The 17,899-nt window shown below is 48.6% G+C and overlaps 1 protein-coding gene across 2 annotated transcripts in view; it reads left to right on the top strand.

Annotated features, from left to right (window-relative positions):
- The window catches only part of NUP210 (nucleoporin 210), a 100,725-nt gene that overhangs the window by 40,511 nt on the left and 42,315 nt on the right, over positions 1 to 17,899 (top strand). For both annotated transcript variants that reach the window (XM_027093697.1, XM_027093698.1), the window contains exons 14-16: positions 7,564 to 7,709; positions 15,196 to 15,417; positions 17,388 to 17,561. In XM_027093697.1, the coding sequence (XP_026949498.1) occupies positions 7,564 to 7,709; positions 15,196 to 15,417; positions 17,388 to 17,561 (542 nt within the window). The remainder of the gene's footprint in view (positions 1 to 7,563; positions 7,710 to 15,195; positions 15,418 to 17,387; positions 17,562 to 17,899) is intronic.

Here is a 17,899-nt window from a genome sequence, read left to right as displayed (position 1 = left end):
AGCAGGGAGGCCTCAGTGAGGCCCTGCACCATGGTGACCTGCTAACTACACTAAGTGACAATATTAACTAACAACGCTAACTATACTTACTGTGCTAATAAATACTACCTACACTAACTATACCAACAATTCTAACGATACTAACTGTGCTAAAAATACAAAAAAAAATTCAGATAAAATGAGAAAAAGAACAAAGAAAATGAAAAACAAAAGAGTAGAGAAAAAAGAACAAATAAACAAAACAGCGGTAAAAAGCAAAAAACAAGCCAACTGTGGGTCCAATGCCATCAGGTCACCAAAGGCAGCTTCCTGGGCTATAAAGACCCAAAACCTGGGCCCAGCAGGGACTTCTATAGGTTTTCTGTGAATACATCACAGTGGCACCTATGAGGTCAGAGCAAGAAACGGACCAGTCACAGCTGGGGATAAACCACAGTGGTTTTCTCACTAATCAGTCTCAAGACCCCTTTACTCTTTAACAAACAAACAAACAAACAAAACAAAACAAAACAAAAACAAACAAAGGACCCAAAGAGCTTTCTGTTTATGTGGGTTATTCAAGATTGATATTTACTTTATTCGAAATGAAAACTGTCGGATAATCCAGTGGCCTTTTCATTTCTAGCTTGAAAATCTGTTATAATTTTTGGCTTCTAAAGACCTCATAACATAGACACTTGAAATATTAAATTCTGTTTCCTTAAACTCTGGTCTCAGAATAATACTACAACTCAACTGACATCACGACACTACAGGAAAATATTCTGTTGCATAAGACATGGTAAGGTAAGTATCTTTATTAAATTTTTGTTATTATGTCGAATGCATAGTATTTGAAAACCTGGGATGTTGAGGGGTGATTCCAGAACTTCCCCTTGTGGAGCTCACTATCCAACTAACCCACACAGAGGAAACAATGAGAATAGAATTTAAATGGGAATTCATTGGCCCCAGATTTTCCTCTGTGCACTGTATTTTTTTGAAAAAGCCTTACTGGCACAAGGATAGAGGCAAGAAAATAACAGGAGGAATATTTAGTCTCTTTGGGAGTTAAAGGAAACTACTATTAAAGGGCTTTTAAAACAACCCAAAGACACCTACTTACCTACAAAGAATTGATGTTCTAATTACAAATGATTAGTATCTGTTCCAGCGGCTCACCGAGCAGTCCAATAAGACAAAGTGAACAATTTTGCTGGTCTGGAAAATACTGGAGTCTGGAAACAATTGATCTAGGGATTAAAAGAGGAAAACACAAATGCCTTCTGTTTGCCTAGCTCTCTGCGATGATTCCTATAACAAGTAACTCAGCAAGAACTGCTTGGCTTGAGCAAAGCTAGACCTGGAATCCAGGTGTTCTCTGTGTGGTCCTTCCTGCTACACATGTGGGCCGTCCCTGCGCAATTAAAGAGCGCTTCTTCACACACACACACAAAAAAGGGAATTCATTTACTATCAATTCTAAGAACTGTCGGCTCCAGGAAGTAATGCATATGAAGAAACTGCATGGAAGACGAGTAGAGACCTGGCCTGGGTGTGAAGGTACATTGTTAGCATCTGTAGAGCTGAGAGAAAGTTAGTTTTGTTTTGTTTTGTTTTGTTTTTTTGTGGTATGCAGGCCTCTCACTGTTGTGGCCTCTCCCGTTGCAAAGCACAGGCTCCGGACGCGCAGGCTCAGCGGCCGTGGCTCAAGGGCCCAGCCGCTCTGCGGCATGTGGGATCTTCCCAGACTGAGGCACGAAACCGTGTCTCCTGCATCGGCAGGCGGACTCTCAACCACTGCGCCACCAGGGAAGCCCGAGAAAGTTAGTTTTCATCTGATTTTCTCCAGTAAGATCAGGAGATTTCTCATCAGAAACCTTGGAGGCCGGATGGCGTGGGCTTGATGTATTCAAAGTGTTGAAGGAAAAAAGCTGTCAACCAAGAATCCTATATCTGGCAAAACTGTCCTTCAAAACTGAGGGAGAAATTTAGACCTTCCCAGATCAACCAAAGCTGAGCGACCTTTACCACCAGACCTGGCTGCAACGAGGGGCATCCTTCAGGTTTAAATGAAGGACAAAGCCCTGTGAAGAAATTAAGGAAACACACAGATGATTAGAAAAGCTGGTGCTATTGTAACTTCAGTTGGTATCTCCACTTTTTGTTTTTTGATTTAAGAGACTAATGTATTTTTAAAAAACACAGTCTGTTTTTGGACACACGATGCATAAAGGTGTAATTCTGTGACATCAGTAACTGAAAGGGGGTGGGGTCAGAGCTGTACAGGAGCAGAGTTTTTATATGTTATTGAAGTTAAGCTGGTGTAAATTGGCATTAGACCATTATAACTTTAGGATGTTAAATGTAATCCTGCGGTAACCAGAAAGAAAATAGCCATAGAACATACACAATAGGAAATGAGAAGGGCAGTAAAATGATTCACTACAAAAAATCAGCTAAGAGCAAAAGAAGATGGCCAAGCAGGAAATGAGGGACAAAAGAGCCAGAAGGCATATAGAAAACAAACAGCAGAGTAAAAGAAATGTCTTTAGTAATTATTTTAACTGTAAATGGATTAAATTCTCCAAACAAAAGGCAGATTAGTAGAATGGATAAAAATGTATGATCCCGCCATGCCATCTATAAGAGACTCATTTTAGTTCCAAAGACACAAAAAAGTTGGGACTTCCCTGGTGGCGCAGTGGTTAAGAATCCGCCTGCCAATGCAGGGGACACAGGTTCCAGCCCTGGTCCGGGAAGATCCCATATGCCGCAGAGCAACTAAGCCTGTGTGCCACAACTGGTGAGCCTGTGCTCTACAGCTCGCGAGCCACAACTACTGAAGCCTGTGCGCCCAGAGCCTGTGCTCCTCAGCAAGAGAAGCCACCACAATGAGAAGCCCATGCACCACAACGAAGAGTAGCCCCACTTGCCACAGCTAGAGAAAGCCCGCACACAGCAACGAACACCCAATGCAGCCAAAAATAAAAAATAAATTTAAAAAAAGACACAAAATTTGAACATGAAAGGATTGAAAAAGACAGTCCATGCCGTGCAAACAGTAACCATAAGAGAGCATGGTGGTTATACTAACATCAGACAAATAGACTTTAAATCAGAAATTGTTACAAGAGACAAAGAAAGCACTGTATATTCAGTACAGCTGGAAAATAAAACTGTAAACATTTTCACCCCTAATGACAGGTCATCAAGATATATGAAGCAAAAATGGGCATAACTGAGGGAGAAATAGTCGGTTCTAAATAATAGTTGGAGCTTTCAATACCCCACTCTCAGGATTGGATAGAACAACCAGACAGAAGATGAGCGAGGAAGTAGAGGACTTGAACAACACAGTGTAGCAACCAGATCTAAGACACATGCGACCCTACCCACCAACACAACACACAAGTGCACGTGGGGCCTTCTCCAGGACAGACCACGTGTTAGAGTACAACTTATGTCTTAGTAGATTTTAAAAGGTAGATATCATACAAGGTATCTTCTCCAAGCACAATGGGAGGACGTTAGAAATCAGTAACAGAAGAAAAGTGGAAAATTCACAAATTTGTGGAAATTACATAACATACTCATAAAGAACAATTTTGTCAAAGAAATCACAAGGGGAATTAGAAATTACTTAGAGATGAAGGAAAACGAAACAGGACGTACCAAACTTAGGGACACAGCAAAACAGTGCTAAAAGGGTAATTTATAGCTATAAGTGCTTACACTGCAAAACAAGATCTCAAATCAATAACCTCACTTTGTGCAGCTTAGAAAACTAGAAAAAGAAGAATGAATTAAACCCAAAGCTAGCAGAAGGAAGCTGACAATAAAGATTAGAGCAGAGATAAAACAGAGAATAGGAAAGCAATAGAGAAAATCAACAAAACCCAAAGTTGGTGCTTTGGAAAGATTAGCAAAGTTGGCAGAGTGTTAGCTAGACTGACTAAGAAAAAAAGAGGAGACAAACTATTAAAATAGAAGTGAACGTGGAGACATTACCACTGACTGTGGAGAAATAAAAAGGATTGTGAACAATTGTACCCTAACGAATTGGATAACCTGGATAATATGACAAATTCCTAGAAATACAAAACCTGCCTAGACCGAGTCACAAAGAAATAGAAAATCTGGATAGACTCATTACTAGCAAGGTGACTGGATCAGTAATCAAGAGCTTCCTGACAAAGAAAGTCCTTGGACCTGATGGCTTCACAGGTGAATTAAAGAACTAACACTTATCCTTCTTCTAAAAAATTAGAGGGAACACTTCCTAACTCATTCTGTGAAGCTAGCATGATCCTGATACCAAAGCCAGACAAAGATACTACAAGAAAAGTACAGACCAATATCCCTTATGCACGTGGATGGACAAATCCTCAACAAAATACTAGCAAACTGCATTCAGCAGCATATTAAAAGGATTAAACACCGTGAACAGGTGGGATTTATGCCTGGAATGCATTGTTTCAGTAGTCTAAAACTGATGTGATACATCACATTAACAGAATGTAGGAAGAAGACCGCATGATTATCTCAATTGATGCAGAAGAATCAGCTGACAAGTCTCAAAACATTTTTATGGTAAAATCAGCCTACAAACTGGGCATAGAAGGAAACTACATGAACATAATAAAAGCCATATAAGAAAAACCCACAGCTAACATCATGCTCCATGGTGGATGGCTGAAAGCTTTTATTTACCCTAAGATCAGGAACAAGACAAGGTTGCCTGCTATCACCACTTCAGTATAATACTGGAAGTCTAGCCAGAGCTATTAAGCAAGAAAAGGAAATGAAAGACCCAAAATTGGAAAGGAAGATGTAAACTTATCTGTTTGCAAATAACATGATCTTATATGTGAAAACCCTCAAGATTCCACCAAAAGAACTCTTAGGTGTAAAATGAATTTAGAAAAATAGCATTCATGTGGAATCTCAAAGGATCCGGAATAGCAAAAACAATGCTGAGAAAAGAACAGACTTGGAGATCTCATTCTTCCCATTTTCAGGACTTATTACAAGTTACAGTAATCAAAACAGAGTGGCATTTGCACAGACTTACAGTCCGATGGAATAGAATAGAGAGCCCAGAAAATACTCGGTGTGATACTATAATGACGGCTACATGTCGTTACACATTTGTGAAAACCCATAGTATGCACGACACCAAGAGGGAGCCCTAATGTGAACTGTGGACTTCCGGTGATTGTGGTGTGTCAGTGTAGGAGCATCAGTTGTAACAAGTGTACCACTTTGGGAGAGGATGTTGATAATGGGGGAGGCTGTGTATATATGAGGGTAGGGAGTACGTAGGACATCTCTGTGCCTTTCTCTTAATTTTTCTGTGAACCTAAAACTGCTCTAAAAAAGTCTTAAAAATAAAAGGCAACCTATGGAATGGAGAAAATATTTGCAAATCATATGTCTGATATGGGGTTCATACCTAGAATATATGGGGCTTCCCTGGTGGCTCAGTGGTTAACAATCCGCCTGCCAATGCCGGGAACATGGGTTCGATCCCTGGTCCAGGAAGATCCCACATGCCGCGGAGCAGCTAAGCCCGTGCGTCACAACTACTGAGCCTGCACTCTAGAGCCCACGAGCCACAACTACTGAGCCCGTGCGCCACAACTACTGAAGCCCAGGCGTCTAGAACCGGTGCTTCGCAACAAGAGAAGCCACTGCAAGGAGAAACCCACACACCACAACGAAGAGTAGCCCCCGCTCGCCCCAACTAGAGAAAGCCCCTGCGCAGCAACGAAGACCCAATGCAGCCATAAATAAATAAATAAATAAATTTATAGAATATATAAAGAACTCCTACAAGTTGACAATAATAAATAACCTAATGAAAAAAATGGATGAAGGATTTGAATAGACATTGCTCTAAAGATGATATACAAATGGCCAACCAGTATATGAAAAGATCATCTCTAATCATGATATAAATTCAAATTAAGACCACAGTGAGATACCACCTAAACCCCTTTAGGATGGCTCCTAGCAAAAAGACAGAAAAAAAACAAGTGTTGCTGAGGATGTGTAGATATTAAAACCCTTGTGCTCTGTTGGTGGGAATGTAAAATGGTGCAGCCACTGTGGAAAAGAGTATGGAGGCTCTTGAAAAAATTAAACGTGGGGGACTTCCCTGGTGGTCCAGTGGTAAAGAATCCACCTTCCAACGCAGGCAACGCGAGTTCGATCCCTGGTCGGGGAACTAAGATCCCACATGCCCTGGGGCAACTAAGCCCGCGTGCCATGACTACTGAGCTCGCGGGCCTCAGTGAGAGAGCCCGCATGCCACAAACGACAGAGCCCATGTGCCCTGGAGCCCGGTGCCACAGCTAGAGAGAGAAAACCCACGTGCCGCAACTAGAGAGAGAAGCCCGCACGCCACAACTAGAGAGAAGCCTGCATGCCGCAACGAAAGATCCCGTGTGCCAAAACTAAGACCCGATGCGGCCAAAAAAATAAAGAAAAAGACAGTAAACATGGAACTGCTCCGTGACCCAGCAGTCCCATTTCTGGGTGTATACCCTAAATAACTGCAAGCAGAATCTTGATGAAATACTTGTATGTCCATGTTTATAGCAGCATTAGTTCATACAGACAGAGAGTAGAATGGTGGTTGCCAGGGGCTGGAGGGGGTGAGAGTTGGGAAGTTATATTTAATGGGTTCAGAGTTTCAGTTTTGCGAGATGAGAAGTGGTCTGGAGATGAGTGGTGGTTCCCAACAGTGTGAATGTACCTAATGCCACTGAACTGGAAACGTTATTACCGTGGTAAAAGTTTATGTTAATGTGTATTGTACCAGAATTTTTTTTAATTAATAAAAGATGGAAAATATTTACCATTGGATTGGCAGGGATGTTTCACAGCCACTAGAGGCAGTGTAAGTCCATCAGCCATTTTGGGAAAGGGAATTGGCGATAACGAGGGAAGCTGAGCACACACTCCCACTATCTGCACTCCCACTCCTCGGGGTGCACCCCTCCGAAGAGGCGAATACGTCCCCAAAGAAACACGCACACACGCGCACAGCAGCGCGACTCGTCGCAGCCCCGCGTGGTCCCTGTAGCGTGGAGAAACCGCCGTCTGTTCACACGGCAGCGTAACGCACAAATGTGAATGAAAGATCTACGGCGTGCGAAACATAAGGTGGAATCTCACCGCCAGTGTTGAGTTGAAGGGGGCAGGTACCAAGGCGGTTCCCTTCGTATGGAGTCCAGAGCCAGCAGAATTCAGCTGTGCTCTTAGAAGTCAGTGAACAGTGGTTTTCCTCTGGGGCGGGGCTCCTGACCAGAAGGGTCCGCAGGAGATCCCAGGGGTAGTGTGCAGGTCGTACTGCTTCTTGATCCTGGTCCTGGAAACAGAGCGTGTTCAGCTTGTGGGGGAAAAATTGTGAGCTGTGTGCTTACAATGTGTCATGTGCTCTTTGGTATGGGAATTATACTTTAAAATGGTAAGTTAAAAAGATTCGTTTCAAGCCCAGAATGGAAGAGGGCGGTCAGCCTGTCCTGTCTTTCCCGGCAGAGGCAAGGTCTCAGTGACCTTGTGGTTCTCTTCTTGCAGGGAGGCTGCGGCCGGGGCCTGAGCACTGCAGCGGTGTCACGGTGAGGGCAGAGGCCCAGGGCTACACCGCGCTCCTCGTGAGCTACAAGCACGGCCACATCCACCTGAGCGCCCGCATCACCATTGCCGCCTACCTGCCCCTCAAGGTGAGCCCCAGGCCCTGCCCTCCCCCCGTTCCCTGGTGCAAATTATCCATCTGCTCTGGTGAATGTGTGTTAAAACACTGATTGTTCAGAATAGCTTTTGGGACAGCTACAGAGGTGATTGTCAAGCTGAAATTAGGAGTATGGAGCAGGGGCAGGGCCTCCCTGGTGGCAGACGGTGAGCGCCGACATCCTTGTGGATGAAATGATTCCCACACGGATCGGGACAGAGGGGCTCCTGGTCCAGTAGAGACTCACCCTGCAGGGTCTCCACAGAACCCTGGCGTGGGGACAATGGCCCTGGCACGTGGTGCAGATTCTGGGGCCTCGGGGCCTGGGTCAGGTCTGGATGTGCCCCTCACCTGATGCCAGGTAACCGTCAGCGTCTGGGTCCCCCGTGCGTCTTCGTGCAGAAGGCATTCAGAGTGTTCCTACTCAGAGCATGCTGCCTTTGTTTGACACCAACTCCCGAGTTTCAATCCAGGTCCAGCACCAACTCTGTGACTTTGGCTGATGTAATTTCCCTGGGCCTCAGTTTCCCTGCCTGTAAATGGGGCTGATACAGCACCTGCCTCCCAGGGTTGTGGTGACGATGAGCTGAGCTCACGAACCGGGTGGGCTGAGAACCGTCCCTAGGAGGTACTGAGCGCTCAGTAAGCGTTAGCTGTTACTGTGTGAACAAGGAAGCCCTGGCCCTTCCTCCAGCGTGCGGCCAGGCAGCCTCGCTCGGGAGGCCCGGGGATCGTGGGCCTGCCCCTCCTGTGGGGCGGGCCTCCCAGGCTGGGCCAGTCAGCACTTGCATTTCCCGGGCACCAGTCCCAGCCGCTAGGATAGCTCTGGTCCCCTTGATTTGGGATGCATTTTCTTCTCCCCCTCAGCCATTAGAAGCTAGCTCAGTGACATAAGAATTCTTCATCGCTGCGCCCCTAGCCCTGGGCACACTGCCTGATACAGAGCAGACGACAACCAAGGGTGGTTGTGGATTTCTTATTGAGATATAATTGACGTATAACCTTGTGTTAGTTTCCTTAGGACAACAGAGTGCTTCAATATTTGTATCTATTGGGAAATGGTCACCACGATAAGTCTAGTTAGCATCCATCACCACGCATTGTTCCAAGTTTTGTGCGTGTGTGATGAGAACTTTTAAGATCTACCCCCGTAGCGGCTCTCACATATGCAGCAGTGTTACTAGCTAGAGTCGCCATGCTGCGCCTCACCTCCCCAGGACTCACTTATTTTGTACTTGGAAGTTTGTACTTTTTGACCACTTTCACCCATTTTGCCCCCAATTCCTGCCTCTGGCAGCCACCAGTCTGTTCTCTGTTTCTATGAGTTTGTGGTTTCTGTTTCTAGATTCCATTTATAAGTGAGATCATAAGGTATTTGTCTTTGTCTGTCTTGGTTTATTTCACGTAGTGGGATACCCTCAAGGTCCATCCATGTTGTTGCAAATGGCAGAATTTCCTTCTTTTTATGGGTGAATAATATTCTTTTATATCTGTATCTATATACCTGTATCTATATCTATATCTATATATATGTCACATCTTCTTTATTCATTCATCCATTAATGGGCATTTAAGTTGTTGCCATATCTTGGCTATTGTAAATCACGCTGCTATGAACATGGGGTACAGATTTCCTTTAAAGTAAGTGTTTTTCGTTCCTTTGGATAAATGCCCATAAGGATTTATGGGAATTGCTGGGTCATGTGGTAGTTCTGTTTTTAATTTTTTGAGAAGAGTTGTTTAATTTACAAGGAGTGAGTGGGGAAATGTGTCCAGGGTTACCTAGCTAGGGCTGAATCCAAGGTCTCCTGATCCCCCAAACCAAAATATATATGAATACCTACTCATAGGGGCAGGTCCCTGCTCTAAACGTTAGGGGTACAACAGTGCAAAAAACCACACAGAAATCCTTTTCCTCATGAGCTGACATTGTAGCAGAGACAGAGATAGAGACAGACAGTAAATAAACTAGTAAGTAATGTATTTTGTACATGCATGCCATGGAAAAAGTAAAGCGTTGAAAGGGTGATAGGGAGGGCAGAGGAAGGAAAGATGGCAGCGTAAAATTGAAAGGTCAAGATCCTCTCACTGATCAGGACCCTGGAGGTGAGAGGGCTCAGGGAGCAGGGCTGAGAGAAAACTAAAATCCCTAAGATGGCAGCGGTCATCCTGGGGAGGCCCTGCCACAGCCAGCCGTGTGATGGAGCCTGGGGAGGAGGTTCTTCAGGACCCCTCCTGGGTGCTTGTCCAGGTGACCACATGGTCTGATTATCTGGGTGTTTGGTGGAGCATCAGGGGCCAACCCCTGAGCTCACTGTCCCAAGCTGGGATGTAAGGATGAAGATAAGGTGGACATGTCCCCAATAAAGGTGGCTTCCTGACTGGAGAAATTATAGGGAAAAGAACAGGATATGTGTCTCTTCTCTCATCTTCCTTGTGCCTTGGTATCTGTTAAGATTAGGTGTATTTGCAAGTAACAAAACGCAAAATAACAGTGGCTCAGTGAATAGAGAGTTTGTTCCTCTTTCACATGAGAGGTTTCACACAGGTCTAGTGTGGCAGCTCTGTAGTCATCAGGGACCCAGGTTTCTGTCTTTCTACTTCATCGTCCTAATATGTGGATTTCATCCTCAAAGTTGCCTCATGCTCTAAGGTGGCTGCTGGAGCTGCAGCTATCACATCTGCATTCCATATAGCCAGAAGGGGAAAGAGCTCATCTCTGAGCCGAGTTAGTTTCCTGTAGTAGCCTTGTCAGAAGTTTAAAAGAGCAGCTTCCACCTGCACCTCATTGGCCGGAACTTCATCTGCTGGCCACAGCTAGCTGTAAGAGACGAGGGAGTCATTTCAGCTGGGCAATTTACCACCCTAATAAAATGGAAGTTCTTTCTCTGAGGAAGAGAGGAGTGTGGAAACTGGAAGGGCAGCTACCAGTTCTTGTCCAGCCTGTGCTTGCCAGTTCACTCTGCAGACAGTCCCTGGTGCTTTGTTAGTACAAGGTTCAGGGTGGGGAGACAGATCTAGGGAAACATCTCACCCTCTGTGCCCTGGGAGGCTGCCCATCTGTGAGGAATGCAGACGTGCAGACAGACGCAGTAAGTGTAGTAGAGGTAACGAAGAGTCCTGTGGGCACAGGTCACCTGTGAACGCAGAAGCAGAACGAGAGTGTGAAGGCAGGAAGCTCGGCTGGTGGGGCACCAGAAGGCGTGTGTGTATCTCGGGGTGAGGCATGAGACTGGAGGCTCCCTGGGTCAGGTCGAGCGAGGGTTAGAGCTGGATGTTCTCATGCAGCAGTGGGCAGCAGGTGAGGTCAGGGAAGGACAGTCACACCCATGAGACCCCTGCTGCTGGCGGGGAGGGTGAGTGGCCGTGTCTTGGAAGCACATTGTAAGGATGCCCCCCACGGCAGAAGAAAGACCCTCCCCAGATCTAACAGGTGCCACTCGCCAGCCCCCCACTCCACCCCCCGGCCCGACTTACCTGTAACCTCTTCTGTCTAATTGGCCCACAGACAGAGGGGGGCTGTCTTGCCAGTTCCCTAACTCCCTTCACAGCCAACACACTACTTCCTCTTCAGCCTGGTTGGCTGCAGCAGTTTGGGGTACATTGTCACCCCACCTGCGGGTTACCCTTTGGGGGCCTGGAGTGCCAGGGTCTGGGGTCCCCGCCTGCCTCCTTCATCCCGGTGATAATCAGCATGGGCTGTGCACCCTGGAGCCTCTGGGTCAGCCAGGTGCCAGGGCGGGGGGGGGGGGGGGGGAGGACTGTCACCTCTGACTGCCTCTCCCCTCCCCTCCCCTCTCCTTTTCTCTGGATCCTGGACTGAGGCGGGTAGTCCATCTCCTGGAAACGCAGACTGCTGGTGCTAAGGGCCTCTTGATGACCAGACGCCCTCCTGTTTTGCAAACCAGGAAATTGAGTCCCTGAGAGAGAAGGTCTCGACTGCGATACGGGACCCCTCCTCTCCTGCTTGGCCTGTCCTGGTATCTGCGTGTTGACGCCCCCAGTACGATTTATCAGTGTCCTTCATTAGCCATGCTGATTATTAACCTATCTCCCTGGCACACGGTTCGGTGACGCTTTTATGCCTGGATGGGAAGAGAATTGCACAGCAAGGTGATAATTGATCATTCTCCAGCTTTAATTATAGGACATGTGGTACTTTTGCACAGTCTTTCTATTGGGCTGGTCAGGAAGAAATCCTCCTGCAAGGTTTACAGTGACCTACTTTGTCCATAGCAGAGCTGTTCTGGTTGTGGTGATGAGACGGGTGAGAGCAGGGCATCTGGAGTCGGAACAGACCCGGGCCCGCCAGCTGGGTGAACTTGGACGAGTTGCTTCTGCTTGCTGGGCTTCACTCTTTCCATCTGCAAAATGGGGGTGACAGTTGACAGTAGTGGGGGCCATTTACTGATCATATGCTACATGTGTGTTCAGGGCTCCCATCCATGCCCCCTTGAATCTGCGATAACCCATGAGGCAGGGTTCTCATTGTACCCATTTTATAGGACGGGAGACTGAGCCTTATAGACATTAACGTGCTTAAGGTCACACAGCTGAGTGACAGCTTCATTCTAGCTTTGGGGACAGAGAAGCAAATGCACTGAAGAACACACAGGAAGTGATGACAGGTGGTGAGAAGGGCGGTCCAGCTGGGAAGGGAGGTAACAGGTGACAGGAGGTCCTGCCTTGGACGGGGGATCCAAGAAGGCCTCCCTGGGGAGGAGGTTTGCGCAGAGGCCTGAGTGAAGCACGGGAGCAGGCCGTGCAGCTGTCTCAGGAGGGAGGGGTGTCCAGGGAGGAAGGGCCAAAGGCCCTCATCACGTGCAGGAAAAGGGCCCTGTTGATGGTTTCTTTGGTGGGCATGTAGCAAGATAGAGTCTGTGGGGGGCTCCTTGGAATTGTGTGTGTGTACACACCTGTGCACACGTGTTCAGGGAGGGATGCCTGGAGAGCTAACTGACAGCAAATTCAGAAAATTATTCATATTGCAAAAAAAAAAAAGTCGAAAGGACAGAACTCTCACTGACAAGTGATGCCCTTTCTTTACTAAGGGTTTAGCACCCAACCAAGGGGACCTGAGCCCCACAGGCCTTGGCAGATCATCACCTTGCCCCGACCTGCCTCCATCCTCAAGGGTATGTGACATCTTAAGGCTGTCACACAGTGACATTGCCTCTCCATACGGAGGTGCATCTGGCTGGGTCACTGCTTCAGGTCCAGGACTGCGGCGACAGCTGAGTGCTTATCAGTCTGTACCTGCGAGGGCTTCAGGCTGTTGGCAATTGGGGGAAGCAGCCCCCATGGGGGTGAGAGCATGGAAAGAGCTGAGCGGAGCATCAGGGGTCCGATGAGCAGGTCAGCAGAGATGACCGCAGCAGCGGGCTGGCGAACACCGTGGGCCAAAATGGAGGGAACAGGGGAGGCTGGCGCTGGCTGGGTAGGGGAGGCTTTGGCTCAGCCCAGGCTCATGACATCCCCACAGGGTCTCCGCTGCAGAAGGTCTGAGATGGGTCGTTGTGCCCTGATCTGCACGAACACTCACAGGGCTTTAAGGGGTCCAGGTGAGTAGGGCTTGGGGGAGCCGGGCCCGGAGGTAACTGTCAAGTATTCTGTGTGTTCTGGGCATTAAGCTGTCAAGGACTCACTTGATGTGGGCTCCTGGTAACCTCCACGTGCCTAGGACACTGGCGATTCTGAACGAGAAGTCACTCTGCCTTTGTGAACTCTGGTCTAATGCAGGCACAGCTTCTGTGTGTGCCTGTCTGTGCCCACTGCAGACATTGCTAATCAATCCTGGCTGCCTTTATTGCCAAGCACTGATTCGGCCTCAGGAGCACAGATCCCCACCCCCATAGCCATTACCAGCCAATCAGAGTTGGACCTTGGGGCTAACAGGTGTCTGCAACTCTTGGCCTAAAAGATATTGGGAAGCACCAGAGGTTAGGGTCAATTAGTCCAAGAAGAGGGGATTGATGCAGGTTTGGTCTTCTCAGCACTGAGATGATCAACCTGTCACAGGTAGAATCATTTGTTTCCATTTCTTCTCAGTTTTAGGGTTTGCTTTTTTTTTTTTTTTTTTCTTTTTTTTGCTACGCGGGCCTCTCACTGTTGTGGCCTCTCCCATCGCGGAGCACAGGCTCCGGACGCGCAGGCTCAGCGGCCATGGCTCACGGGCCCAGCCGCTCCGCGGCATGTGGGATCTTCCCGGACCGGGGCACGAACCCGTGTCCCCTGCATCGGCAGGCGGACTCTCAACCACTGCGCCACCAGGGAAGACCCAGGGTTTGCTTTTTTTAACTTTATTTTTTGTCTAAGTTGTTTATGTGGTTCCCACGTTAAACCCGTATTCAAAGTACACCCAGAAGCCTCACTTCCATCCCTTCCCTGCCTCTTGTCAAAAACTATTTTGATTAGTTTCCATTTTACAGTTTCAGTGTCTCTTTTTGCAAAAGTCAGCAAGAACGATTGTATGTTCTTATGCCTTACCCATTCCTCTCTTACTCAAGGGTAATATGCTAGATATCCTGTTCTGCACTTTGCTTCTTTGCTTGGAAAATAACCTGCAAATCTCTCCACATCCACACGGGAAGATCTTTGTTTGACATTCCATCGTATGGATAGACCACAGTTTACCTAACTAGGCCCCTGCTGGTGGGTGTTTGTGCTGTTTCCAAGCTTTTACTCATAAAGGTAATACTGTAATGCGTAGCTCTGTGTGTATGTTTTATATATTCATGGAGGCATATCTTCGGAGTCCATTCCTAGAAGGAATGTTGCTTGGACAAGGGATAAATGTGACTGTCATTTTAGTAGATATTGCCAAATTTCCCTCTGTTGGGGTGGTGCCATTTTCCTGTCTCCTCAGCGGGATAGAACACGTTTCTCGATAATACTGTTTTTGAAAATTGCTGAGAGAATAGATCTTAAAAGTTCTCATCACAAGAAGAAAAAATTGTAACTTTGTGTGGTGATAGATGTTAACTAGACTTATTGTGGTGACCATTTTGCCACATATACCAATATCAAAACACTATGTTGTACTAATGAAATGAATATAATGTTACATGTCAATTATATCTCAAAAAACAAGTTAATTAATTTTATAAAAGAGTACGTGTTTCCCTATGGACTCACCGGCAGTGTGTGTGCTCAGACTTTTGGATTTTTGCTAATCAGATGGCAGAGAAATAGTGTCACAGTGTAGTTGTAATTTACTCTTTTAAAAATATTTCAGTTTGTCTGTAAGGTCTTTCATTTCTCATGTGGTTGAGATCGCGCTGCAGATACAAGAGGAAACAGACATGCCTTTCCTTTAATGAGCCTATAGGCCAGCTGGGGAGACAGACGCCCAAACAGATCATTTCCTGGCAGGACAACCAGCACCAAGTAAAGCAAGGACCAGAGAGTGAGCCACCCCAGCCCTGGCAGGCTCGCCTCTCCCAGGGAGACGTTGACGCTTCCCCTCTTTTCTCCCACAGGCTGTGGACCCCTCCTCTGTCGCCTTGGTGACCCTCGGCTCCTCAAAAGAGATGCTTTTCGAGGGGGGTCCCAGACCCTGGGTCCTGGAGCCTTCCAAGTTCTTCCGCAACGTCACCTCTGAGGACATGGACAGCGTCAGTCTGGCTCTCTTTGGGCCCCCTGCCGCCCGGAATCACCAGCAACACTGGATCCTCGTGACCTGCCAGGTCTTGGGCGAGCAGGTGAGCGGGGGGCCACCCCCAGACCCGCCTTGCCCAGAGCGAGGGATGGAAAGTCACGTCCCCCAAGCACCCCGCTGTGCCTCGCAGCATTATTTTATCTAACTGCTCGAGGCAACCCTGAGAGACAGCCGTGGCTGTTGTACCCATTTCACAGACAGGCAGACTGAGGATCAGGGTGGTTGAGTAAGCACCATCTGGGCCTAGCGGGGTGCGGCAGTTGGGACCGCGCAACATGCTGGCCAGTCCTGCTTCTCTTTCCACACCCGGGGCAATCTCTTGGTCCAGGGCGTCAGCACTCCCCACTGTCAAGTCCGGGTGGGTTGAGATCGGGCTCGCAAAGTCAGAGGCCTCCAGGGTCAGGCAAGTATCAGTATTATAAATGAGTGAGACTGCAGACCCAGGGTGGGCAGATCTTTTCAGTGTTTCAGGATGAGCCGAGAATCCCAATATTTTTTTCTCCGAAATCTTTTTTTTAGATGGAAATATAGTTGATTTACAATATTATATTAACTTCAGGTGTATGGAGTGTCTTGATTTTTTTTTTTAATGCTGAAAACTGAAAAAATTAGCCTGGGTGGACTGAGCACAGTGCACCTGTGATCCCTGCAGGGCCGGCATCGGCCGGATAGAGCAGCAGCTCGCCCCTCCGTTCCCCTGTGCCTGGCAGTCCCAGGCTCAGGGCTGCACACTTGTCTGGTTATAGTAGGGGTGTAACCCTCCATTCCCAGGGTGCCCGGAAACAGAATGCAAGGGGTGAGGAGGCCAGCGTGAATCAAGAGACATAGGAGAGAGCCCCTTTCTTGGGGGAAGTGAAGAACACCTTTCTGTGTTTATTTACTAGTACAAAGCATGTCAGTTGATGTTAAAACACACACACACACACACACACACACACACACACACACACACACGGCCCCCAGGCACCCTCATGAAGACGGCCACACCGAGACTGGCTTGGTGTGAGCAGAAAAGAAGCACAGTGAGAGGCCCGCTTCCACTGGCTTCATTGTTTTTTTTTTACAAAATCAATTGAAGAATAAGAAAAATAATAAATAGCACAACAAGAATAAACTTAGTCAAAAATGAACGTAGAGAACTTTCTTAGCCCTGGCTTGGCTCAGTCATCTGTGTCCCCCTTGGACGGTAGGGGTTGGACCCTCAGCAGGGCCGCCCTGAGGGCCCCCTACCCTGGTGCTCTGGGGTGTTGGGGGTCACCCAGGACACTGCCCTCTGTCCTGCCTCGTGGTCAGGAAGGTTGAGGGGCTTCTGGACCGGACTGTTCTGGCGTGTGAAAGTGAGTGTCACTGAGGGGCCGGGGGCCGCTCCCTCAGGACCGGCCGTGAGCCGTGTTGCTCGTAAAATGGGGGCCGGGCTTGATTTCTGAGGTCCCAGCTCTGAAAGCAAACATAAATCTCCGTGTCTTTTCTTGCACCTTTAATTTCCGTCTTTGCAGCCTCCAGCTTGTCTAAGAGGCGAAAGGAGGGCAGGGCTGTGGCTCCAGCACCTGCTCACGACCCCGCCCTCCGTAGCCCTCAGCTGGTCCCCCCCCAGGGGCTCAGTCCATCAGACACGCTCTGCGGCGCCTGCACCTCGTTGTGATGGGTGTCTCCAAGTCACTCTGGATTCCTCGTTCAAAACGCACAAGCTTGTCGATTTGCTCATCAGCCTTGGGGTCTTCATAGGGTCCCGGGAAGCTGCATGGTGTTCCCCCGAGCCACCTCTTCCTCGGGCCCAGGAGCCGGCAGTGGTTCTGTTCTGTTAGTAGAGGGCGCCAGGGCCCCTGTCGGAAGGTCTCTTGCACGTTGAGGGAGCTCTCTCCTGGGCGTGTGGCGCTGGACCGCTGTAACCCGCTTGGGATGCGGGCATCACCACCATCCCAGTTCTGCAGAAGAGCACGCTGAGTCCCGGGGGCTCCCAGCGGAGCAGGAACTCGGGCGTGGGGTGTCTGACGGCTGCTTCTGCTCTGCCAGGTCGTCGCCCTCACGGTGGGGAACAGGCCCAGCATCACGAACCCCTTCCCGGCACTGGAGCCTGCTGTGGTGAAGTTCGTGTGTGCGCCGCCCTCCAGGCTCACCCTGGCGCCCGTCTACGCCAGCCCCCAGCTGGACCTGTCCTGCCCGCTGCTGCAGCAGAACAAGCAGGTGGTGAGTGGCCTTCTGGGGAGGCGGCGTGGGTAGGCCAGGCGACACCCGGTGCTGCCCCCTCAGCCCTACACTCGCCTTGTCCGGTGGGCACTTGTCTGCGTGTGACACGTGAGGCCGGGATCTGGAGGGGTGGGGCATCCCCCGCGTCACAGCTGCTGGTGGCAGCGCCCGGACTCTGCCGCCTCGCTGCGTGGGCACTTGGCGGTCTGTACAGATCTCGTCGCTTTCCTGTGTGGCTCGAGGCTGTTAAGGTGGGGTTCTTGTCTCAAGGCAGGAGTTGCAGAGGGAGCGGTTGCCGGTAGCCTTCTCCACGGTGCGGGGGATGGCGCTGTGTTTCC

Source organism: Aethalodelphis obliquidens, unplaced genomic scaffold (assembly GCF_003676395.1).
Source record: "Aethalodelphis obliquidens isolate GAN/ISIS:26980383/991018 unplaced genomic scaffold, ASM367639v1 scaffold86, whole genome shotgun sequence".
NCBI classification, from domain to species: Eukaryota; Metazoa; Chordata; class Mammalia; order Artiodactyla; family Delphinidae; genus Aethalodelphis; species Aethalodelphis obliquidens.
This window is presented reverse-complemented; position numbering and strand designations above follow the sequence as displayed.